General features: G+C 48.1%; 5 protein-coding genes across 5 annotated transcripts; 2 read left to right on the top strand and 3 right to left on the bottom strand.

Moving 5' to 3' along the window:
* Positions 1-176: 176 nt before the first annotated feature.
* HSPB2 (heat shock protein family B (small) member 2) lies at positions 177-2,179 on the bottom strand. The gene is made up of 2 exons (XM_075035095.1): positions 2,019-2,179; positions 177-1,128 (listed from the first exon to the last, which is right to left on the bottom strand). The coding sequence occupies exons 1-2, from the start codon at positions 2,110-2,112 to the stop codon at positions 677-679; spliced, it is 546 nt and encodes a 181-aa protein (XP_074891196.1). The 5' UTR covers positions 2,113-2,179; the 3' UTR covers positions 177-676.
* Positions 2,180-4,118: 1,939 nt separating this feature from the next.
* CRYAB (crystallin alpha B) lies at positions 4,119-7,746 on the top strand. The gene is made up of 3 exons (XM_075036735.1): positions 4,119-4,509; positions 6,105-6,227; positions 7,412-7,746. The coding sequence occupies exons 1-3, from the start codon at positions 4,312-4,314 to the stop codon at positions 7,613-7,615; spliced, it is 525 nt and encodes a 174-aa protein (XP_074892836.1). The 5' UTR covers positions 4,119-4,311; the 3' UTR covers positions 7,616-7,746.
* Positions 7,747-8,826: 1,080 nt separating this feature from the next.
* Positions 8,827-10,796, bottom strand: CFAP68 (cilia and flagella associated protein 68). The gene is given in 4 exon segments (XM_075035094.1): positions 8,827-9,189; positions 10,082-10,117; positions 10,119-10,310; positions 10,670-10,796. Coding segments are annotated over 4 exon segments (390 nt in total). The 5' UTR covers positions 10,739-10,796; the 3' UTR covers positions 8,827-9,096.
* A 295-nt stretch (positions 10,797-11,091) lies between these two features.
* FDXACB1 (ferredoxin-fold anticodon binding domain containing 1) lies at positions 11,092-15,128 on the top strand. Its single transcript, XM_075035092.1, has 5 exons — positions 11,092-11,399; positions 11,941-12,097; positions 12,237-12,440; positions 12,820-12,978; positions 13,716-15,128. The coding sequence occupies exons 1-5, from the start codon at positions 11,192-11,194 to the stop codon at positions 14,902-14,904; spliced, it is 1,917 nt and encodes a 638-aa protein (XP_074891193.1). The 5' UTR covers positions 11,092-11,191; the 3' UTR covers positions 14,905-15,128.
* On the bottom strand, positions 14,841-21,439 carry LOC142034224 (ankyrin repeat and protein kinase domain-containing protein 1-like). The gene is made up of 4 exons (XM_075035093.1): positions 21,127-21,439; positions 16,720-17,014; positions 16,158-16,309; positions 14,841-15,038 (listed from the first exon to the last, which is right to left on the bottom strand). Exons 1-4 carry the CDS (start codon positions 21,312-21,314, stop codon positions 14,972-14,974), a joined length of 702 nt encoding a protein of 233 aa, XP_074891194.1. The 5' UTR covers positions 21,315-21,439; the 3' UTR covers positions 14,841-14,971.
* Between the last annotated feature and the right edge of the window lie 2,090 nt (positions 21,440-23,529).

Below are 23,529 nucleotides of genomic sequence, written 5' to 3'. Positions count from 1 at the left end.
GGGCCGATCACAGAGGTTCCCCCGGCTGCCCCATGGACAGAGTCCCTCCAAGTCCCCACTGATGCCATTTCCACAGATGGGCTCAGTGTGAACATCTGGAGCAGCTGAGGCACTGTCCCTCCTTCCTGCTGCGGAGCAGCTTGGCCAGAAGCAACATGAATCCAAGGCAAACAAGAGAAGATCAGAGGCAGATTTATTCCTCTCTCCTCCTGAGAGCTGCAGGCGCTTTTACAGACCAACAAGTACCTTCCATCTCCACAAAGGTCAGCCACCAGCTCAGAAGTGAGGCACTGGGGTTATCTCTTCCCTCTTCCCAGTACCCTTCTGGGCTAGAGCACAGCAGCTGTTTAGCAGTCCACTGCGACACAGCCTCACAGTTTAGGGTGAGAGTGACCCTTGCCATTTGGGGTGAGAGAAGAGCACCCTGCGTGGTGCTCAGTGAGCACTTGACCTAGGAGAAAACTTGCATTACCATCTCTAACACTTTAGTCTCCCTCTTTTTTTCAGTTCCAAGTCCCTTTTTCCAGCCATCAGCCTTAAGAAGCAGAAGTCTGGCATATATATGGCTGCCTCACAGCCCTGCTAAACACTGATGGTGAGAAATCGGGGTCTGGCACCATGGATTCCCCACCCCTGTTCCCCCCACCTTCCCTGTGCAAGCCCAGATCTGGGGCCTTTAGGACTCTTCCTTCCCTTTTCCTTCCTCAGACTGTTCTTCTTTTGCCACTGGCTGCTCCTGTTGGGTTATCTTCACCTCGTTGACTCTGGCCTTCACCTCCTTCCCCGTCCGGGGAGCCACAATGCTTAAGATGCCATCGTGGGACAATGTGGCTCTCACCAGCAATGGGTCGACATCCAGAGGGAGGATGTAGGTCCTGGTGAACTCTCGGGAGATGAAGCCATGGCGGTCAGCCTTCTGTGGGTGCTGCCCCATCACCTCCAGCAGGTTGTCTACAGTGCGGACGGTGAGCTCATCCGGCAGGAAGTGACAGACATCCAGGAACACCTGGAATTTGTGCTCATTGAGGCTGATCTCAGAGGTGCCTCGATCCAGCTGCTTATTGATCCGAGGCCTGATGTAGTAGCCATGGTACAGGGCAGGGGCTAAAATCTCACATGGGGACACACCTGAAAATGAGACTCAGTAAGGAGTGTGGGGTTTCCAGGAGAAGGAGTTGGAGAAGGATGGTTGGCAGCAGATAGGGGAGGGTGACAGGAGGAGGCTGGGACCTGGCAAACACCTTGGTTTTGCCACCACATCAGCACAATATGGATGGAGTCTCTCATGATTCCTACCTTCGTGCCTCTAAAACACACACAGAGCCAGATGCCTGCCAGCCACTGCCTCCCACCACACAGCTGGCAGCTGCCAGCAAGCCATGGGCTGTCATCCAGCTTTTGCATGTCTGCTGGGTGGACAGGGAGGGGCTGGTAGGTGCACTGGGCGCTCTGCAGTGCAAAGCCCACAGCCAGGGATGGGCATGGAAAATGCTGATGGTGAAGAAACTGCCCTGAAGAACTAAAGGCCTTTTGTATGCCATTGTCCAGGGGGCTTTCCTTGGAGCTTTTTGCCTTTTCATGCTGTTGTGCTGGTGCTGAATGGTTCTGCTGCTGCCCACATTCCTTCCCCTCTGCCAGCCACTGCCTGGCTTTGTGCTGAACACCCCAGCTCAGCTTTTCTCCACAGCCTCAGGCTGCAAAAACTCCCCCCGCCCGGGAGCATTTTGTTCCATGTTTGCACAGCATATGCATGAATGCCAGACCATTGGGGGCATGAGAGAGGGACAGGAGAGACAGCAGTAGGCATGGATGGAGAAAGTGGACCTGAAGAGAGAGCCCTGGCTATTCCCTGGCTATTCCCTGCTGATTTGACCTGGGTTCTTATGCTCAAATTTCCTTGGCTCCAGCTTCCCTAGCCTGCTCTGGAGCTCAATCTCCCCAGGGGGACTCTAACAGCCCTCCTGCACCAGAGGAGAGAAAGGTGTCGGGGCGGGGGGGGGTCCCATCTCCTTTCTTACCTTCTCCAAAGTTCTGGTCGTAGATCTTGCTAGGGTTGGCAAACTCGTACTCCGAACTCATGGGGTAGGCATGGGGGACAGTCCGTGCAGCCATGGCGTGTCCGGGAAGGGGACCTTCCAAGCACTCACTGCCTCTGAGAGTGAAGGCTCCAGATTGCAAGGTTTTAATTGGGCGAATTCCACAGGGAGGAGTGTGTGATAAAAAGATGGACCAAAATAGCCACATGCACAGGCCCCAGGATGCCTCGCCAGGGTGACGAGGGAAGCTTCTCGCTGCATTCCAGCAGGGAGTGCAGGCACTGCCTGCAGTCAGGGACAGCTCAGGAAAATCCCGCACCTCCTCCCAGCCTCTGAGATACCTTCCTTGAGGAGGGGGTGCAGGAGGCAAATGGGTAGCCAAGTCCAGCAGGGAGGCACAAAGGTAGGCTGAGGGAGGCTGAAGTAGTAGAAAGCAGGACAGACCTCAGGCTCTGCTGCCTGAGGTGCTCCCAAAGGCAAGGGCGAGCAAGAAGGCTCATTGTAAGCAGGTTCAAAGAGTCTCTGACACTGGTCCTGCTGGCCCTGAAGCCCCCTGTGGGGACGGAGCAATAGTTAATGCTGTCTGGTGCTTGGGCAGGTCGTGCAAAGTCATGTGAAGTCACTATGACACCCATCAGCCCACTGGGAGCTTAGGTCCCAGATCAGCCCTCCTGTGCCCTACACAAAGGAGCTTGATTTTCCCAGAAGCTGAGTAGATGGCTCAAGCCTTTTGTTCCTATGAGTGGTGAAGTGCTGCAGGTAGTTAAGCAGGGCTAGACAGGATCCAGATCCCACTGCTGACACCTCCACATCCCAAACCATGCTGCTGCAAGCTGGCTGTCCAGACTGTTCCCTGGCCAGGGCTTTGGCAGAAGGTAATGAGACCCCGAGAAATGCTTGTGCCAGAGATCATGAGTTAACCAGGGATCTGAAGCTGGCATAGGTCCAGTTTTATTGAACTAGGGAGGGGGGGGGACAGGGGGAGCAGGGAGGGGAGTAGTGCCAATTAAGCTCCGTATACCCTGAAACCAGAGATTTCCTTGAGTTCATATCCCTGCAGTATGAGAGAGCAGGTGCACTGCTGTTGATGTAATGGGGAATTGGAGAAGGTATTTATGGCCTGCGCTGTTGCACAGAGCAACTTCTGCTCCCTATTCTTGCAGGCAAGCTGAGATGAAGAGGGTCAGACCTTTTTGCAAAGGACTGGTGGTGCTAGCAGTAAGAATTATGTGCCTCTGAGCCAGTAATTGTATTCAAGTTGCGAGCTCTCAGAGGCAGAGACTAGCACTTGCTCTTTAAGGACAGTTGCTAGGCTGAACCCATTCCCATAATTTAGGTTCACAGGTGAGGCAGGAATTAAAATAAATGTGTGAATTAAGATGTATTAGGAGCATAATTATAGGAAATCAGCTTACTGCAGGGGCACAGGGAGACAGAGGTAGCTTGCACCGCTGAGAAAGCATGTCTCAGTGTAGCACCATGGATGCCGTTGACATGCCCAGTTTATCTCTGCTCACAGCCCTCTGGAGTACTCTGAGGTCACAGAGTGTCAGGCTCTTCTGCTTTCTCCAGCAAAGTGGTTTCTGTAGTGGGCAAAAGATGAGAGGTCTTGGGCTGAAGCACTGTGGAGAGAGCCATCCTTCATTCGCACACATACCAATGGGCATGCACTAAGGCAGTGAGGCTTACTGGGCTGCAGAGAGCCGCACTGCCAGGGTATCTCGCAAAGAACCTCCTGGGATCTTTCCTGCTTTCTAGCTAAAGCAGACCTGTGGCTTCTCTTGCCTTAAAGAAAGGCAGAGCTCTTCCTAGACTGGTGGGTGATGTGGGGAGCTGAAGTCTCAGTGCTGACAGTGGGAACAATGGCCCCTTGTCATTTTCCCTGTGAGCCAAAGATAGGAGCTGCATTGATTCTGCTGGCATCCAAAGCAGCTGGGAACATCTGCCAAGCCTGCCTGGGACTCTGCAGATAAACAGCACGTGGGGAGCGGGGAGGGCGGCTGGGCAGTTTGGCTTCTTGCTGCCCCATTAGGCTCCTTTTCTTCTTCTCCCCTTCCCCCTCCTCCTCAGCAGTGTGTTCAAATCCCCCAGACAGCTACTGGGCACCACTGAAGGGACCAGCCCAGGATTGGGACAATAAAATCCCTGACACCACTGTTCAAGAGGCCTCGGGGGGGGGGGAAGGCCAGGCCAGCTGCACGGGTATAAAGCTGTCCCACGCTCCCGGCACAGCACTGCAGCACAGTTGTTTGCCAGGCTCCTCCAGCGCACTCCAATGGATATCACCATTCATAACCCCCTGATCCGCAGACCCCTGTTATCTTGGTTGGCACCGAGTCGTATCTTTGACCAGATTTTTGGAGAGCACCTGCAGGAGTCAGAGCTGCTCCCTGCTTCCCCCAGCCTCAGTCCCTTCCTGATGAGAGCCCCCATTCTTCGGATGCCCAGTTGGCTAGAGGCAGGACTCTCTGAGGTAATCTTCCCTTCTTACTGCTTTTTGTTATTGCTGTGTGCACGCCCTGATGGGTCTGGAGCTGCAGACCCATGAGACCTGAGAGCTTGGAAGCTACTTGTAGGCGGTTATTAGGAAAAGGCTGGGGAAAAGGGTGCTGTGTTTGTGCCTCTGCTCCTCTGCATTAGGCAAGAACCTCTGCATGCTCTGCTAAGCAGTTGCGACTGACAGCAACTATTGCCATAGTGTTGGGAATAGAGGCAAACTGAGCTGAGTGTGTGCAGCAAATGACTGTTAAGAGCTGACAGAAGAAAGGAGGAAGCCTAATTTCCTTGCCTGCTGTGCAAAACTTTCAATCCCACTTCCTCCTGAGAAGCAAACAGCACAGGGGTAGTGGGCAGGAGTAGCGTGATCCTCATGTCAGGCAGTGTGGGAGCTCATGGTTGCTGAGAAAAAAGGGGCCTATTTTAAAGAATCACTGCTGAGAAGAGCAGTATTTTAAGTAAGTTACAGGACCCAAAGGATCATGAAGCAGCCATCTGCCTGCTTCAGGGGCTGAGCCAAGAGGCACGCAGTTCAAACAACCTTGCCTGTTCTGCGAGTCAACTGTCTTATTTACAAGTAACTTGTAGAGCTATTCTAAGCCAAATGAGTGAGAGGAAAGTATTTTTTTAATCTTTGCATAATGTTTCCCTTGATTTAGTGACCTGGGTCTCGCTGTCCGCTGAAGCAGCCATAATAAGCACCACAGATAACAACATCTGACTATCACAGTGGAGAAATCTTCGCAAATAATCTAGAAGGAAGAGGAAGCACTTAGACTTCCAGGTCAAACTGCGGAAACCAATAAGCCTAGAGCTGGCACAGAGGCTGCCTCCACATCCCAGCTCACACGCTCCCTGACCACGAATGCAGCAGGAAGGCAGAGACAGCCAGCTCATATAGCAAAGTCCCCCAAATGTGTCCAAGACAGGCAGAAAATGCAAATTCAACCTCAGGAAGCAGCAAAAAGCAGTATTTGTTAGAGGCGATAAAGGGCAAAATGGAAGGGAAGGAGGTGAGATTAGCAGCAGGTGACTCAGTTTCAGCAGAAGTCCTGCTGCTCAGATAACAGAGGTGAGCAGTGAGGCAGTATTGCTTGCCAGTGACACATTATTTTGGTTACTAAAGAGTGACGATGCAGGGGTAAAGCCTGCAAGCCTGCAGATGAGCTGCAGTCAGCTGCAGAGTCAGGGTTTCTTTTGCTTGAAAGACTATGCAAAATCCAGTCACAGAAACTGGAAACCTTCAGACATTCTGTTAAAAGGACTGGATGTAAAACTAAAGAGTCAGTTTTAACAAATTCAGATTAAGAGAATCTCTTCCTCACTCCCAAGGAAAACATTTATCTCATGTGATCAAGAGAAAGCATTCACATTTTAGATTCTGTAGTGATGGGCATTAATGTAACAGGCCAGCAAGGGACAAAGTCACCCAGATCAGAATCCCGGGATTGAGTGAAGGTCAGACATGCATGTGTAGATAGAAGCTTGAGTCTTGAACTGCTATATTCTGAGAGCCTTTTTAAGCTGAAACCCTCACCTGCTCTTTTCTGAAGTCCCTTCCTTGTTTTGCAGATGCGACTGGAGAAGGACAAATTTTCTGTAAATCTTGATGTGAAGCATTTCTCCCCTGAGGAGCTAAAAGTGAAGGTGCTTGGGGACATGATAGAAATTCATGGGAAACACGAGGAGCGCCAGGTACTTCTACTTTATCTGTGCAACTGATAGTCAGTGTGAGCTTCCTCATCTATGGTTAAACAAGGAGACTGCAAAACAATCCTCTCCTGTGCTCATCTCAAATACTTCTAATGTTTTTTACCAACCAATCCTAACAGAAGATGCTCTGTGCACACACCCCACCCCCAGCTGATCCCAGACTGAGCAGCAACAGGGTGGAGATTGATTGCTGATGTTACATGAACTGTGAACTGAACTGGAAAATCATCTTTGAAATGGGCATTTCTGGGCCTCCTTCTCTCTGGGAAGAGGCCAGGAATGCAGCGAGGCATTCAATAAGCTAACAACAAACTGTAATAATTAAACCACATAATGAATCAGTGCATTGCCCTGTTCTGTTACCATAAGGCTACCTCTTCCTGAAAAAGGCCCATCTATCAGTTTGTAACCCTTAAAGGTTGTGTTCCACTGTCAGTCATCCCACAGCTTGCTGGCTCTAGAGATGTGTGTGGCAAGTGGGCAGACAGAAGTCAAAAGCCATGTCCAAAGCTGTATGTAACAGGGCTTGCGAGACCCCATCACCCTCCCAACCCCCACCCCCTGCCTCCTTGCCAGAAGGAAATGAATATGCATGATAAAGTAGCTATGTCACTGGAACTGTCAGCTCTAAGAGCTTCTGGGAGCACAGATCTGTCAGTCAGGAAATAACAGCATTACTTGTAGCTGGTGGAAGCCTGTAATCCTGACATAGCTTCAGCAGATTTTTTCGGCTAAGAAAATAATCAAGCGCTATAGCAGAGATCAGCTCAGTAGAAAGCTGTGTATTACTGGAGCTCTGGGTACCCTCAGGAACAGGCGTGGTTGGCACTGCATGCAAGTCTAGCTGCTGCATCTTAGGAATGACAGCTCACCACTGTGCAATGAAGCCAGTCTCTGGCTGGCACAAGAGCTGGAACACAAAGCCTCCTCCTGTAAACACTGCACCTGCAGGCACCTGCAGCCTAGGCAGGGCAGTGTCTCACTTTGGCCAGTCTTGGCTCTTTAAAAAGGGCATCTCATAATAAAAACTCTTTTAACTTTCCGAAAAGTTTTCCTTTGAGAGCTGGAGCTTCCTGATCTCAGACTTTATGCAAAGGGCCCGTGGTTTAGGTGGAACTGAGTGAACATTTCTAATCAGGGATGTTCCTTTTCTTCTCCTTTTGAAGGATGAGCATGGCTTTATTGCCAGGGAGTTCAACAGGAAATACAGAATTCCAGATGATGTGGACCCTCTGACCATAACCTCATCGCTCTCTCTGGATGGTGTCCTGACTGTGAGTGCACCAAGGAAACAAAGTGATGTCCCCGAGCGCTCTATTCCTATCACCCGTGAAGAGAAGCCTGCCATTGCAGGAGCCCAAAGGAAGTAGGCTGCTATTTAAAGTCACCCCGGGGGGCCATTCAAGAGCACTTTTCATCAGATGCCAGCTATACTGAATGGCTACTCAATATTATTTATGCTGAGTAAGTTTACTAACAAATAAAACATGAATAAGCAGTTTGTATTTTTTTGTTTTGAGCACTGAGGACAGGGGAAGTGTTGGGTCAAGAAAGCTGTGTAAGGTTGCTGTGGAGGGAAACATACCTGGCATCAATCTTGCTTACACAGTGGCAGGCAGGTGTGTCCAGAAGAGCTTGTCTTGGTGTTCAGAAACACTTCGCTAGTTGCACTTCACATACTCTAATGTTTTGCAAACATCTAATTGCATGAGCCTTTTCCTTCAATGTTGCCAGAGGATTTCAGAGTGTTTCACAAGCAACAGAAAAGTTTCTCCACTGGAAATTAGACTGGTAAAACAACTTCATGACAATCAAAACCCATTTGAAGTGTGGATATTAGATAACAACTGAATGGAAGACAACTGTATCTTAAATCTCTAGAATGACTCACGTTATGGAGAAGCATGCAAGTGCTGCAACCAATTCAGAGCAGTTGCAGATGAAAACTGCATAGCTGCAGTAAAGACAGATATATCCAGAGAGGACAAAAATGTCCTGCTCTCATGGTTCAAATCACATCACTTTGAAACTATGTTGTCAGTGCCCTTCAAACAATGAACAGGATCTGACACCTACAGTATTAATCTGATTTATGCTAACATTGTTGCGTGGTACAAAACACTACTAAGTCCTTTGCAGGTGTCATCATCTGTTTACCACCTCTCTTCAAAGGGATATGAGCATAAAGGAAAGTCTGTGTTACTGGAATTGAATTTCTAAAATTTATCTCCAAAAAGGATGGAATGCCATAGATCTGTCGCACAGATCATCAGACTCAGTTATCACCTATTTTCTATTTTCCTTATAACTGCTGAGACAAAAGTTACATTAGAAGAGATCAGTTTAAATCTCAAATGAACTGTGAGGATATCCTTCTTCCATGGCTTTAAGTGAGAAAAAGAAAATGAGCACTCAGTGATGTGGGGTCATTGTCAAATACCCCAAATCCCACCTAATTGCCAAGGTCTAGCATTTCCTATTAGCTGGTTCTAATAAGCTCTTCCAGTTAAGGTGTTAGTTAGGCTTGACTGACAAGGCGCAGGGTGACTGGTGACTTGCAGTCACCTCTGCACACAAAATAAACAACAGAAACACACATAGGTTACAAACAATACAGCTTAGAAAGCAGGAAGAATGTTTTTCACATAATGCTACATTTGGCTTTAATGTGTGACAGGTCTTTTTGCTTGAAGGATATCCTTGTAGCACTGCTGGCAGAGAGGCCTCCTGTTTTTCTGAAGGCATAGTGTTCAGATTCTTTCCATCTCTGTTACATTTCTTGCATCCTTCTTGTTCCATCTCTGACTGTTGGACACAAGCAAAGAAAATGCTGCATATGGAGGCCTGTAGTCTATTGTGTAGCAGGACTGAGCAGTTGGGTTGAATGAAGGAGGTTCCAACTCAGGGTGGTGGCCCGGAAACCAGTGAGGTTCTCATTCAAATCCTAAAAGAATAAATACAAAAAACCTTGAGGAAGTAAGTGCAAAATCGCAAGAATATATCCAGAAAATACAGCTGAGGGAAATGGGAATTTTGAGTGAAAGCTCATTGGGGATAAACGTGATGAGGTTAGCTAGACAAGAACACCTGAAATGCAAATACCACTCCCTGAATGACTCGAAATACCTGTTCTGTGGTGGCACAGGAGCACGGCCCAACAATGAGAAAATGACAGAAAATAATTGTGTCATCTCTAAGCACAAACATCATTCAGAAGCTCCTCTTTTGCTACACTACAGGTCCAACAGACTATGTTTCAGTTATGTGCACATACTTTTTATTCCCTGATGCTTTCCCTTGTTGTAATCTGAAGAGTATGTTGTTTCAAAGCAGTGAGTGTACTGAAAAACTCACATTTAGCATAGCTAAGTGTAAGTAAAAAACTTTAACATTTTTTATCTTACAGGAAGACCAAAGTATCTGCAATTGCACTACTACTTTCAGATCAGTCTAACCTAAGATCACAAAGCTTCAGTGATGACTTGTGATTCATCATCTGAACAGCAAAGGAAAGAGAGCTGGACTGGGGCCACTATTAGGAGTAAGACTGAGTTTACACAAAAAAGCATTCCTCACATCTTTACTGCTGTAGAGGAACTGTTGTAGGACACTCATCAGAGAAAAGGGTGCTGTCTGTTGCCTTTCTGCATTTTTAAAAAACAGTAGAAAAGACTAGGAGCAGGGCTGCAGAAAGGGAAGCTACTCACGGGACGCTTACCTCTGATGCATTCGTAGCTGGGGATGGAAAAGATAATGCCCTGTGTGCATGACAAATTAAGTGATCATCTCAACTGAGATTTGCTATATCCACAATAAGGAAAAGCACAAGGACATACCTGGGAAGGAGGTGGCTTGGGCTGCACAATTCTCTGGGATATCGTATTGCTCTTCATTCCAGTTCCCTATAAGGGTTTTCGTTGAGTAATCATTTTCATTGGTGGTGCACCTCCAGCCATACTGGGAAAACTTGTAAGTGCTGTCCCAGTCCATCCACAGTTCCCCATGGCCGGTGGTATGCATTAAGGCGCCATGGAGGGAGTTATACAAACAGATCTTGGACATGATCTGGCAATAGAAATCAACAATTCCCTAGGATCAGCTTGTGCCTCAAGAGCATGTAACACGACATGGAATGTTGTCCCTTCCACCTCCCTGGTGACTGAAGAGGGACCTCGTATACTTCCACGGGTGCCAGTGGGCATCAGAGAAGAACTGTGTTCCTTCTTGATGCCAAAATTTTTTTTTGGGGGGTGGGGTGGGCGTGGGTAGGTAGTATAGCAAGTACATATCTTCCTAAACTGCGATACTGCATTTCTCAGCTTCACATTACTGAATACCTCTCGTAGTAACTTACCCACCCTTCGAAATAGACAAAGTGATTTACGCAAGCCCACAGGGACCTAACGCCTGAACCAGGACCACACCTCATCAACTGCAGGCAGTAGGTCTCTGCTGGAGCTTGCCTTTGCCAATTTTAAACCTTCCGCTGTCATCACTCATGGGACCCCCGAAACACTATCCTGGCCCAGTGCAGCAGCTGAGGGCACGCAAATGGAACAGGTGACACCAAAGCATGGCTACTCTCTCCCAAGCCGTGACTCGCAGTCCTGGGACTGCAGCGGCCCGCCAGTGACAGCTCCCGGCCTCGCCAGGGGCGCCGGCAGCCGCTTGGGCCCTGCGCAGAGGGTCCCTGAGGGGGAGCGGCTGCCGACAAAGCACCGGCGAGGCCCGCAGAAGCCCGGGCCGCCCCCAAGGGGAGAAGCCCCTTCCGCGGCGGGCGGCCAGAGCGAGGCGCGGAGGCCCGGGGCCGCGGCAAGGCGCCGCTCTCCGCCCCGCCGCCGGCCGCGCCGGGCCTCGCAGGGGCCGGGGCCGGGGGCGGCGCGGCCTGACGCCGCCAGCAGGCGGTGAGGGCGGGCGGCAGCGGCCCGCTGGCCGGCAGAAACGTCATGAGGGAGCGCCGGCGGCCTCCGGCTCTGGCTGCGGAGATGGAGCCGGCGCGCCGCGTCCTGCTGCTGGGGGAGGGCAACTTCTCCTTCGCGGCCTCCCTGTGCGGAGCCGCGGGCACCCACGTCGTGGCCACTTGTTACGAGAGCGAAGAGGAGGTGGCCGGGCGGGCGCGAGCCGCGGAGAGCATCCGGCGGCTGCGGGAGAGGGGTGGGTCGGCGCCTGCGGGGCTGGGCCGGCCGGTGGGGAGGGAGGGGGGTGGTGGGGCGAAGCGACGTAGGAGGAGGCCGGGACGGGGAGGGAAGCGGTGTCGCTGGTAGTCAGCCGTTAGCTGTAACCGCTCTTCTGGTAAGGGTGGGAGCGAGGCTGTGGAGCGGCAGGCCTCGGTTAAACCGGGGACTGGCGCTGCCGTGCCTCGGGAGGAGCTGTCCCGTCACTTCGTAGCCCTTCAGCACTGCAGGCATCTCGGAAGGCCACTCCTGCCGCGAGGAATTGGAGTTGTCCGAGAGGCTAAATCAAATGCCCTGAAATCTAATCAGACTGGAATACTACTGAAACAAGTAGCCAGTCAGCAGAAGTCTCTGCAAGAGAGCAAAGGGAGCCCAGGCTTTCTGGTTTTCCTCTTGCACGTGACTGGCAGCTGCTGCTCTGATATGCTTAAAAATGGACCCAAGGACTTTAATTGCTGCCTTTCTTCATAATTTTCTGTAATGATAAACATCAGAGTCTTGTTTTTCATCCACTTTTGAAGGAGCTGAAGTTCTGTTTTCTGTGGACTGCACCAAGCTGAAGGACTATTTTTTACCAGAAAAAAGAGACTTTGATTGTATTTATTTCAACTTCCCTCACTGTGGGAGAAAGGCTGGGGTAGTGAAGAATAGAGAGCTTCTTGCCCAGTTTTTCCATGGGTAAGTAAACCAGAAGTAGTTCTATGCTAATTGACTGCTGCGATACAGATTTCTAGCTGTGTTACAGGTGTTTTTCTGGCACTATGAAATTTCTGGGTGCACTAGCAGGATTTTTCTTGTTGCCTGGCTTTTCTTCCAGCTCTGCAGAAGTGCTGACAGTGGAGGGAGAGATCCATGTGGCTCTTTGCAATGGACAGGGTGGGACACCTGCTGATCGACCGAGGAGAGAATGGCACAACAGCTGGCAAATAGTGGCTGTGGCAGCAGGAGCTGGATTTATCTTGAGTAACGTTCATCCTTTTAAAGCAGACACTATCCATGGATATAAGTGTACAGGCTACAGGTAACCATCCATTTCATAACAAATGTCAATCTTGGCCTAAAGACAGCAGGAGGACTGCGGTATGTGCATCTGCTTAGGAGACAATCACAGAATCACAGCATGGTTGGTGTTGGCTGGGACCTCTGGCAATCATCTAGTCCTACCCCACAGCTCAAAGCAGAGCCAACTAGAGCAAGTCTCTCACAGCCACATTCAGTCTCCATGGATGGAGACTGCACAACCTTTCTGTGCAACTTGTTCCAATGTTGGACCACCTGCCCAGTAAAAGTATAGTAGAGTTGCATTTTTGTCATCTTGTAACAAGACCTGGGATTCAACTTGGGACACATTAAATATAGGGAACAATCAATGACTTTGCTCTGCTTTTGTGTATTGTCAGGAGCCAAGATAAATCTTTCTGTGTAGAGGGAGCTTTAAACCACATTTTCACACGAAGCATGCCACTTCCATATTTCAAACCCATGATCTGCGAGATAGAACTGAAAAGCCGAAAAGTTTCTTTTCAAGTACCGCAAGTACTTGTGGACAAAATTAATAGGTAAGTTTTATAATTAGTTTCTGTTTGGCAGTACCACATACTCCTGCTCTCAGTGGGAATGACCAGCATAGGTATCAGATAAAATGGAATTGCTTCACTTTCCTTCCCTTCCCCTTTACAGAATTTCCTGTTCGATCTCTGCTTCAGGTCTCCTTCATGTTGGCTTTTGGTTATGGCCTACTTAAAAATAAGTCTACAGAACAAAAAGAAACTTCATGTTTGAGACCAAGCTGCTATATACTCGAACACACAGATAAAGATGAAAACTTTAATCTGTTTTACTGTACTGTGGAAGAAATTCAGGAGCTGACATGGTGTCTGCTAATACCACAATACTAAGGCTAGCTAGGATAAAAAATGCTAACCTCTTAGGCAAACTGCTGCATACTTTGGAGACTATCCAGGGCTAGCATAATTTTATTCATTTCTGTAGTGTGGTAGTGCTTGTGCTGAGTGGAAATGGTGATGCTGACTGTTAAGTCTCATTCCTTTTTTACCAGCAAAAGTGCAGTTAATTCTTGATTGCAACCTGGAGACAAACACCGCTGTCCTGAAAATGTGTTAGCCATTGCAACACCTTTGATGAAAGGCTTGGCTTGTTCAGGTAGTTCCTAGAAACTGGCTTAATATCTGAAATTGTTTTGGGTAAATTGCTGCACTCAAGTTATGATCACAGGAAGGCATTTCAAGGAAATCTGTTTAGTGGTGTCTGTAATTTGCTCTTTTATTTTTCACAGGGGTTTCCTAGAACTAAATTCAAATCATCCAGTATGGACAATAAAGGAGAAGCTTACTGCAGAGCTCAGCCAAGCCTTTCCGTTACAAAACATTGACTACTGCCTTTCTCTGCTCCACCAAGGTCACCTGAATGGTGTTTGTCACTCAAACATCTTTTGGATCATTCTGAGCCCAGAGGAGACTCCAAGCACTGAAGAAATGTCTAATGGACTGGCAAATGCAGTTTTATTTTCCCATGTTGATTTTTGCAGGGACACAGATAAGAATGGCTGGGTGAATGTACAGGAGGGATGCCACATTTCAAAACAGTATTATCTTAGACCTTCCCTTCTACCTTATGCTCAGGCAATAATACAAAGAGGAGCATTTCTCCCGGGGACACTTCATGTTCTTTCTGGCCCAGTTTTCAGGAAGTGTCTTATCGCTCCTTACTCCATGCCTGTTTTTCATGAGATGGTTTTTGTATGTGCAGTTAACAGGGGTACAGAGAACAAGTGTATCCAGATGTTGATGAATAACATTAAAAGCAGCATACATTCTTTTCACCAGACTGTTCCACACTTTAAAGTGAGTATCAATCTGCAGGAAGCAAAGAGCTTTGAAACAACTGAGCTGAATGACTTTGCTGCTTTTGAATCTCAGCTTAGTAAAATTCAGTACTTCATCTGTATGGAGATAGATACTTCAGGCTCCTGTGAGAAGGGCTTCTGTGTGGGAATTATAAGGACAGCTCATTATGAACTAGTAAGCAGTGAACTGGTTGTTGTCTTTGCTTCATTGAATCTTGACCTCCTAGCCATGCTGATCTGTGGAATATCTGACTGGCGAATGCTCTGGACATCAGACACACGGTTCCTCCGTCAATTTCCTAGAGGAGAGTTAAGGCTTTTCAAGAGTTTTTCTCTCTATCCACCTTCCTATGTGCATGATGTCAGCTTTTGGGTTCCTGATGGGGAACAATTTGATGAAGTTGCTTTTCACACAGTTGCTAGGCAGGTGTCAGGTGAAATGGTCGTCTCCATCCAGTTAATCGATAGTTTCCAGCAGTCCGAGACCGGACGGAAGAGCCTCTGCTACCGCCTGACCTTCCAGTCCTGTGACAAGGCACTGAGCCGCCAGGAGGTGGCAGGGATGCAGCTGCTCTTTCGGAAGGAGATAAACCAACGCTTGCGGGTAGCTCTTCGGTAGAGCCTTCTCTGTTGTTTTCAGGGGCTTGAGCAGCGTCTGCGCTTGTTACCGATCCGGAAAATGTGGCTTACATCTTATTGGACCTGTGTGTTATTGCAGTGCATCTTACAAAGGCGGTGTGGACTTCCAAGTACCTGCACACATTGTAAATGTGGAAATTCCTGTTAATGCAGACCAAGCACCTTCCTGTTCTGCGTGTGTGTAATGAAAGCTCATTTTAACCAGTGGAGCCTTTCTTTGCTAGGGTCCTGTGAGACTGGGCTTGGTCTCCTTACTGATGCCAATTCACTTTTCCTACTCTTGCTTGTGTTTGCCCAGCGCTTTGTGCTGGTGGCAACTGTATCGAGTACACTGGAAGAGGGAGGATCTTGCTACTTCCAAAGGGTTGCGTAAGGTTTGAGCACTGAAAGCACTCTGCGCAGATGCTCGGTCCCTGTGGGAGAATGGTGTGTGCTGGGTTGCCCCACGCAGCCTGTCTCAGAAGGGAGGCCCGTGCCAGGGGTGCACGCGGTGCGGCCCCAGCCGCGTGCACCAGCAGGCTGTTTTCTGAGTAATACCAATGGTAATCACAAATGGTGATTCCATTACTAGATTCTAAAGGATACTAACTGGTCCTAAAGGGTAGCTGTACCGCCAGCAGTGCCTTAATAGCTACAGCAGATGTAACTGCTGACGGAGAACTCCAGTAAGAGAGTGAGTTACTGGGATCTGTAGGCTTACACTGGGGAAGGGTAGCAAGAAGCCTTTCTTTTAACAAACATTGAAGACTCACAAGACCTGAGGTCATTGCTGACACTTTAGCGACTCCCGGATTGTGCTAGGTAATTCATGGCTGCCGCAGACATGAAGAAACCCTTCCAGGTAGTTCTGTTAGGCTCTTCTACCAGTAAGTAATTCTACTGCTGGAAAGTCTGCTCCCGAATTCTAACAGTGGAGACCCCTGGCTCTTTGGGAACGAAATAAAAACTTCCTCGTCATAAACGCAAGAGTCTTCATGGCGGAGCCGAAGGGGGGCCCGTCCAATACTGACTGATCCCATCAGTTGCTGACAGACTCTGTCGCGACCTGCCACTGGCGCCGTGTCCCAGCAGAGCCCAGTGGGCTCCGCCGCAGCGGTGGGAGCTCCACCGCGGCGTGGGGAGCAGGTCCGATGCCAGCGGGAGCCCCCAGAGTCAATGTGCCAGCCTCTCTCGTTCTGTGTAAGAGCTAGGTGGCAACCCTGTGTGACCTCTGAACAGAAAGGCAGCCCTTACCTGTACACATCATATTTGATTCCTGGGGGCTTGCTGTTCTGGAGAAACATTTCTCGGGGGATGTAGCTCAAAGTGCCTCTCAAAGCAGAGCTTTCAATATATTGCATTTGGCTAGACTGCTCCATCCATTTCGACAGCCCGAAGTCCGAGATCTGCAAGCAGAAAAAATGAGAGCCTTCCCCATAATGCTCACAATCTCACCCCTCCTTATATTAGCTGGGAGATACCTCCATCCTTCATAATCAGGGATATGAGGAGGTGCCTAGCAGCTGAAACTTGATAAAATCCTGATAAAATTGCAGTCAGTGCTTTTCAGTGAGTCCAGCAGATCAGCATTTCCTCCTAAGTTGGAGCCTTCAGTTCCCAGTTCTGGCACAGATTGCCTGTATGATCTGGAGGTACTTTGTTTACCAGCTGCTTCTTATAAGCCCCACCAGTCAATCTTTCATTGAGTGTTCCTGAAGAACCTAACTTACTAGGATTCTGGACTCATTTGGCAAAAATAACCTTTCTCATATTTGAGAAATAACCTGTCCCTACAAACACAGCATTAAGGTCATACCTTGACATGCATATTCCCATCTAGGAGAATGTTCCCTGGATTTAGATCTAAGTGCAGCAAAGGAGGTGTCATGCTATGCAGGAAATTCATAGCCAAGCTCATCTCATGGATAACCCGGAATTTGAGCTGCCATGACATTTTGTGAGTGGGAAGCATTTTCTCCAAGGACCCTCTCGCCATATATTCCATCACTATCCCCAAAGGGCTGTTGCAGACCCCATAGATAGTGACAATGTGCTGGAATTTTATTTTCTCCATCTTGGTTGCCTCTTTCATTAGACAGTTCATACTGGTCCTGGGGGAAAAAAAACACAAAACAAACAAAACAAAAAACGTGGAACCAACAAATGGTATCAGTCGATTCACGAGCTAAGTTATGGTATAGTAGGTTAGTGGTATCTAGCCTTTCCAAGCAGCCCTGCCTACCCCAAAAAGATTCATTCCAATTTGCCCCTTGAACTGGTGATAATGCAACCACATCATGATCTTTTGCAGACTAAAATCTAACATACAAGGTGTTACGACTTTTCAAAATGAGCCGAGGATTGTTTGGGCAAATTCAACCACTAGGCTCCTAGAGAAAGAGATCAAAACTTCCATCTTAGTCCAGCTCTTAGAAGACCTTCAGTGATCACAGAAAGCCTTGTTCACGTGCTCCTTTTCACGCTGTGGTGAAATTCCCAAGGGATGCTCCTGAAAGCATGATGTCGGCAGCAGGCACAGCATGGTGTCGTGGTTTAACCCCAGCCAGCACCTAAGCACCACACAGCTGCTCACTCACTCCCCCCCACCCAGTGAGATGGGGGAGAAAATCAGGAAAAGAAGTAAAACTCGTGGGTTGAGATAAGAACAGTTTAATAGAATAGAAAAAAACTAATAATGATAATGATAACACTAATAAAGTGACAGCAGTAATGATAAAAGGATTGGAATATACAAATGATGCACAGTGCAATTGCTCACCACCCACCGATCGACGCCCCGTTAGTCCCCGAGCGGCGATCCCCCCGCCCCCACTCCCCCCAGTTTATATACTAGATGTGACATCACATGGTATGGAATACCCTGTTGGCCACTTTGGGTCAGCTGCCCCGGCTGCGTCCCATCCCAACTTCTTGTGCCCCTCCAGCTTTCTCGCTGGCTGGGCATGAGAAGCTGAAAAATCCTTGACTTTAGACTAAACATTACTTAGCAACAACTGAAAACACCAGTGTTATCAACATTCTTCTCATACCTAGCTCAAAAACATAGCACTGTACCAGCTACTAGGAAGACAATTAACTCTATCCCAGCTGAAACCAGGACACATGGTGAGCCATGCCTTTTTCATACACCACAAGTCCACAGGGTAGCCTCAGTGACAGCCTGCACACTGCTTGCTGGCAGACACACTAACGTGCTGAGCTTGAGTACATGGAGGCTTGGCATACCTATACCTATGCCTCTGCCTGCAGCTTTCTGTCCGTGAGCATGGTGAATCTGGTCCCAAAGGGAGTCTAGACGCGTCTGTCCATTGTTGCCAGTTTTGGCAGACCTGTTTCACTAAATCTTTACATTACCCAACCTGCTGAACGAGTTGGGATGCCCAGAGCATGCTGACAGCAGCCAAGCAGTAAAGTGCCAAAACTGCATTTAAAAAGAGCACCCTGGGAATGAATCTGAGCTTGCAACGTTATGCCAGGCCACTAATAGATCTAAACATAGTTCAGCTAAGCAAATCCTTCTGCCAGACTTCCTCTAGCAGGCTCCCCACAATAAAACGTACCTCTGCATTGAGGAGTCTCAGGTATTATCTGTCCTACTGCAGGAGAAAGGGTTAACACAGGAAGAAGTTGCAACCTGCAGCGTAGAGGGTTGCAGATAGATTGATTCTTCCCCCTCCCACGAAAATGATGCGTGTGGAGAAAGAAGTGACTTCCGTGATTTCTGGTTCCCTTCCTGGGACAGAATCTCTGGGCACAGCCCCTGCGTGCCTCCCTCCCAGGCACCCCAGGGGCTGGTGGGAGCTGACCTGCACAGAAGGTTATGCTGGATCCTGTGGTGGATCAGGATTGTGGGAAGTAACAGAGGGAGTGAGATTAGCCCAGGGGGAGGCATTTGCACCATTAGCACAGATACATGAGAAGGTACAGTGAGAAGGTGGATGTTGGACAAGCAAAGGGAGCCCCAAGAAATGAGGCTTGTAAGGGAGAAAAGCAAGAGCCCCAAAGTGATTCCCATATAAGAATCTGAGTGTTTCAACCCTCTGCGAAATACTGTGGCTGCATCTGTGGCTGTATTTTCTTTTCTGTGGATTCCCTGTGATTTTTTTTCTCTCCTCAGCCTCAACAGACCTGCGAACTATGAGCCTCTGCAGCTGACAGAAGTTGAGGCGAGAGCCATCTTCCACCCACTCTCTTTCCTTCTCTCAGGTGATCCATAGATTCAGTGGCATTCACTGAGCACCTGCCCTCCTTGCTTTCATGTGCCCACAGGGATGTCTTCCATCATCCCACAAAATCCATCTCCTGTTTTCTCCTGACAAGCAAAACCATCCAAGGTTAATAAACTGGCTGTCAATTTGCCCCATCATTTTGAAGGAACAGTGCAAAGCAGTTGGTTACGCATCACGAATGCGAGCAGATGGAAGTCACCACACCATTGTCTCCATTCATAGCTACTGACGAGACACATTGTTTTTACAAGCCCAGAGACAGGAGTGCTAAGGACTTTTAAAAGCTCCTCTGAAACTTTTGCCTCCTTTGGCCCCCTTGCCAGACATCTGTGCTGCTGTGCTTTTTTCAAACCACTGAGTGGCCTGGAAACTTTCAGTTTTGCATTTGGGGCTTGTACTTAGTGCTGACAGATAAACCAGAACCATTTTATAATACACACGAAAAGGCTCATGACAGATTCATATGCAATGCACTCAAAGATGTTTTCTGTGGGTATGTGTGCATTAGACAAACTGCACACTGAAGGTCTGCCTCTCACAAATGTGGAAACATTCTAAAGCAAGTAGAAACAGCCATTGAACCATACAGCCCAGATGCACAACACTACAGGACCAGTGCTGGCCGTTCTTACAGCCCCCCCCCAAAAAGGAAGGATTTTTGGCATGGCCATAGTGCAGGACAGCACGGTCTTGTCTTGTAATCCAGAACTCACAGGGGTCACTGAAAAGTATAATGTAAGTCAGAGCAGCCTCAAGGCTGTTTAGATATGTGTAAGGGGTAGGAAAGCCTTTTATAACACTATGTTGGAGTGCAAAGTTATTTTAATGACAAAACAGTGCAACTTCAGTCCCTAGGACACCAGTACAGTGACTATTAAAGGCGCATGAATTGTTAGACATTTTTCCCAAACTCAGATTTTCAGATTTAGGTTTTCAAATCCTGGTGATTGCAGAAATGTTGTTTTTAAAAACAACAACAACAACAAACCCCATGAATGTTTCTGTTCACATTCAACCATTCTTCTGGAGTGTACACTAGGAGTTGATATAATCCATGAAAGCCATATGAATAAATTTACTAGAATTAATATATGCAGAAGTAAAACTGATTAACTTGACTCATTTTTTTTTTCCCCAAAAGAAAATGAAATGCAAGCGTAGTACCTGAAGAGCATAAGCAGTGCAAACGAAAGAGGACAGTCACTGCTCAAATTGAACCATCTCAGTTGTTGTCAGTAACATGACAAGAAGTCATACAAGCATGTGATTTTTAACTAGGCAGGATCCTTCCAACTTGAACAGAATAAAATTTGAGAATAAGTAACTTAATTGACTCAGTTTTTAGATCAGGATTGCCTATATTGTATGTGGTATTGGCAGTAGTTGCAATTACCTGGCTTTGTTCTATCTCCAGACCCAAGGTAGTCAGCAGAGAAGTCTCTGCAGGTGAGAGACACAGCAAAAAGTAAACTGAAGTTGCAGATGCACCATCAAGAGAAAAGAACATGTCTGGAGGGTAAGTGAGGGAGCGGAGTGCTTTGTGAGGCCAGCAAAACCAGCTGGAAATTCTCTGTCCCTCAGCTTTAAATCTGGTGATTTTAGTGACTAATTTAGTTTAATAGATACCCATTAGTCCCAATGTCCAGTGAAAGCTGCAAGTAAGTAATCAGGCTGCTTTTATCCACGTGCCCATGTTTAGTTTAAGATGCCTACTTCAGCCTCCAGATTTCAACACTAACTGTTCTGAGTAAGTGTTCTTTTCCCACCTGCACATGCACATACGCACATAAGAAAGAAAGAGAGGCAAACGTCCGGATCAGTAGTGGTTCTTCCACTCCCTTTGGGAACCAAAAACTTGACTTCCCAGGGAGAAGAAGCCATGTGAACATTTCCTTCAGAGTTTTAGCACCAATTCACCATAGATGGCTCTAATTGACAGTTTGAACTGCTGAGCTAGAAGAGACCGCACTTACCTCTCCACGCTGGTGTCCTGCAGCAGATACGGGGAGCACTTCACTGCATAAACTGTTCTCCACCTCTTGTGCTTGACTTGGTACACATGCCCAAAGCCTCCACTGGCCACTTTAACCCAGTCTTCTTCAAAATCCTCCTTATTAAAGACAGTTAAGCTGCCCAGTTGCCGGTCTCTCTCCGAAGTCATGACAGAAAAGTCAGCCTGGCTGTCTGCCTCCTGCTCAGGCGGTATCAGAGAAGAATAAAGGAGCTCTTCCTACTTCTGACTCGCATAGGGAGGTAGGGAGTTACCTGAGATGAGCCATGCTAGTTACTGCCAAGAGGTGGATCCTAAGTGTCACTCTCATTTGGTATGCAGAGGAGCTGCATCACTTAATTCCAGGCACTCATGCCAGGCTACTGTGCAGAGCCTGGCCAGGCTGGATATACGTCTACATTTCCATAAGGCTGCCCTCCTCTCTAGTATCGAGCGCTGGGTGGGCAAATGCTGAAAGAATACAAGATGAAAAATGGCACAATGCAACAATCCTTTAGCAATTGCACTGGGCTGAAGGTGGGATTCCTCGCCTGAGGCATCAGTATACGCTGGGTGAAAGTGAGGCAGATGGATACTGAAAGGGAAGGAAGGCTTTACACACAGAGAAATCCACAAGGCTCCTGTGCAGCATTGCACACGTGAGCTGGATGAAGAAGTGGAAAACTCTCCGGAAAGATAAAGAACAGAGGAGACCCCAGAACTAGCATGTGCCAAACATGAGTGCATGAAACTGAGAAAATACTTAAACAGAAATACAACAGACATGGTGAGCCAGCGTGGTTACCTCAGGGATAAAGTATGCTGTCGAATGCCTGCAAGGGGCATTTGAAGAAACAGGAGAATACTGAAGAGCTGGTCTGAGCAGTTTAACTATTACTGTGTGAGCACTAGTAACAGCACGCATGCTTTTAGTTGCTTTATGCCTTGACTCCCCAGCTGTAAAAAGGGTTTAATGACACTCGTCTGGGTCTTGTGCATACATTTTGTGCATACATCTTGTGCATACTTTCAAGACTTGGCACAGGGACTATCTCTGTAGGTAAGTCAATGCCAAATACAACGTGGTGCTGGTTTCCTCAGTGTTACTGCAACACAAATAATAATTAGTATTTCTGAAGGGTAATTGTCATTGAGTCTTGACTTGAAGTTTTTAGCTGCATATCAGATCCAGGTGGAAGCGCAAGCTACTTCTCCACTGCATTTGACATGAAGTCCTCTGGCAATGGCCCATCACTCACAACTGCAAGGCTTTAAGGAAAGAAGGAAAAGAAAAAGGAAAAAAACCAGCCAGGCTCTGCAGCTTTTTAGGGGAAAAAAAAGGCATTAGAGTCTGACACGTGATTGTTGCTGATTCCCTGCTCCTCCCTAAGAGTTGCCCACCAATTGTGATGCTTTCGGCCCAGATACTGCCCCTGGCTACCTCCACTCCCGCTTGCTAGCGCTCACCTCCCAACACAACTTCAGAACCGAGAACAAGCATGATGGGGCTCCATTCCCTCGTGTTCAGGCACAGGCAGGACAAGCTGTTACTGAAATGCTCAAGTTTTATTCTAGAAAGTTCAGGAGAAGGTGAGGGAGTGGAGGAAAACACTCCATGGTTGCAGAGTGGCAGCTGCTGCTGCTTCACTTCCTCCACAGAGCTCACAGGTGTGCTGCATTTCTTGGCAATTGCCTCAGGCACTTTCCAGGGTCTGTCTCAACTTTAATGGCATTAAAATAAAAGGCTAGGAAGTGAGGCAGTGCGTATGGAAGGGTTAAAAGATGGAATTTTGGTCCGTGGATGAACACTGAGTAAGAAGTATATAACTAAGAAATGCACTCAGCACAGGGAACAGATAGTTTATTGTCTATTGTTTGAAATGCTGACCATGGGGATAAGGAGGTTGAGCAATGTTAGGGGAGGTAGTATGTGCAATAATGGAGGAATACGAGGCACCACACCTTGCAGAAGTCCTGCTTTGGATAGAGCATAGTGGATGTGTCTGATGGACTATGGTAATATGCCGCATGCGCAGAGCCCATGAACCAGTAGAAGGGATGGCTATGGCACGTGCAGCATGCCCGGCCAGTGGGCGCATGTGCCATAGGCTCCCTATGTTGCAATCGAGGTGTGTTATGGCACTCATTGGCCACGAGTGTCGACGCCTGTTCCTCCGCAAATGTATAAAATACCGGGGTTTTCCGAAGAGCAGTAGGCAGGTGGACGGCAAGGTCACCGTTGCCTCTGTGGGGACACCCTCGTAAAAGCTGGCGCCTACCAACTGCTGGGCTGAGCTTGCGGCGCAAGACGGCACAAGAATGTACAGATGGTTCATCTTCTTCACAGTCCTTGGGTCAGTATGTTAATAGGTGGGTTTTTTTGCTT

The sequence above is a fragment of the Buteo buteo genome, chromosome 9 (genome assembly GCF_964188355.1).
Source record: "Buteo buteo chromosome 9, bButBut1.hap1.1, whole genome shotgun sequence".
Classification (NCBI taxonomy): Eukaryota; Metazoa; Chordata; class Aves; order Accipitriformes; family Accipitridae; genus Buteo; species Buteo buteo.
Note: the sequence above shows the minus strand (reverse complement) of the source record. Positions and strands in the feature narration are given on the sequence as shown.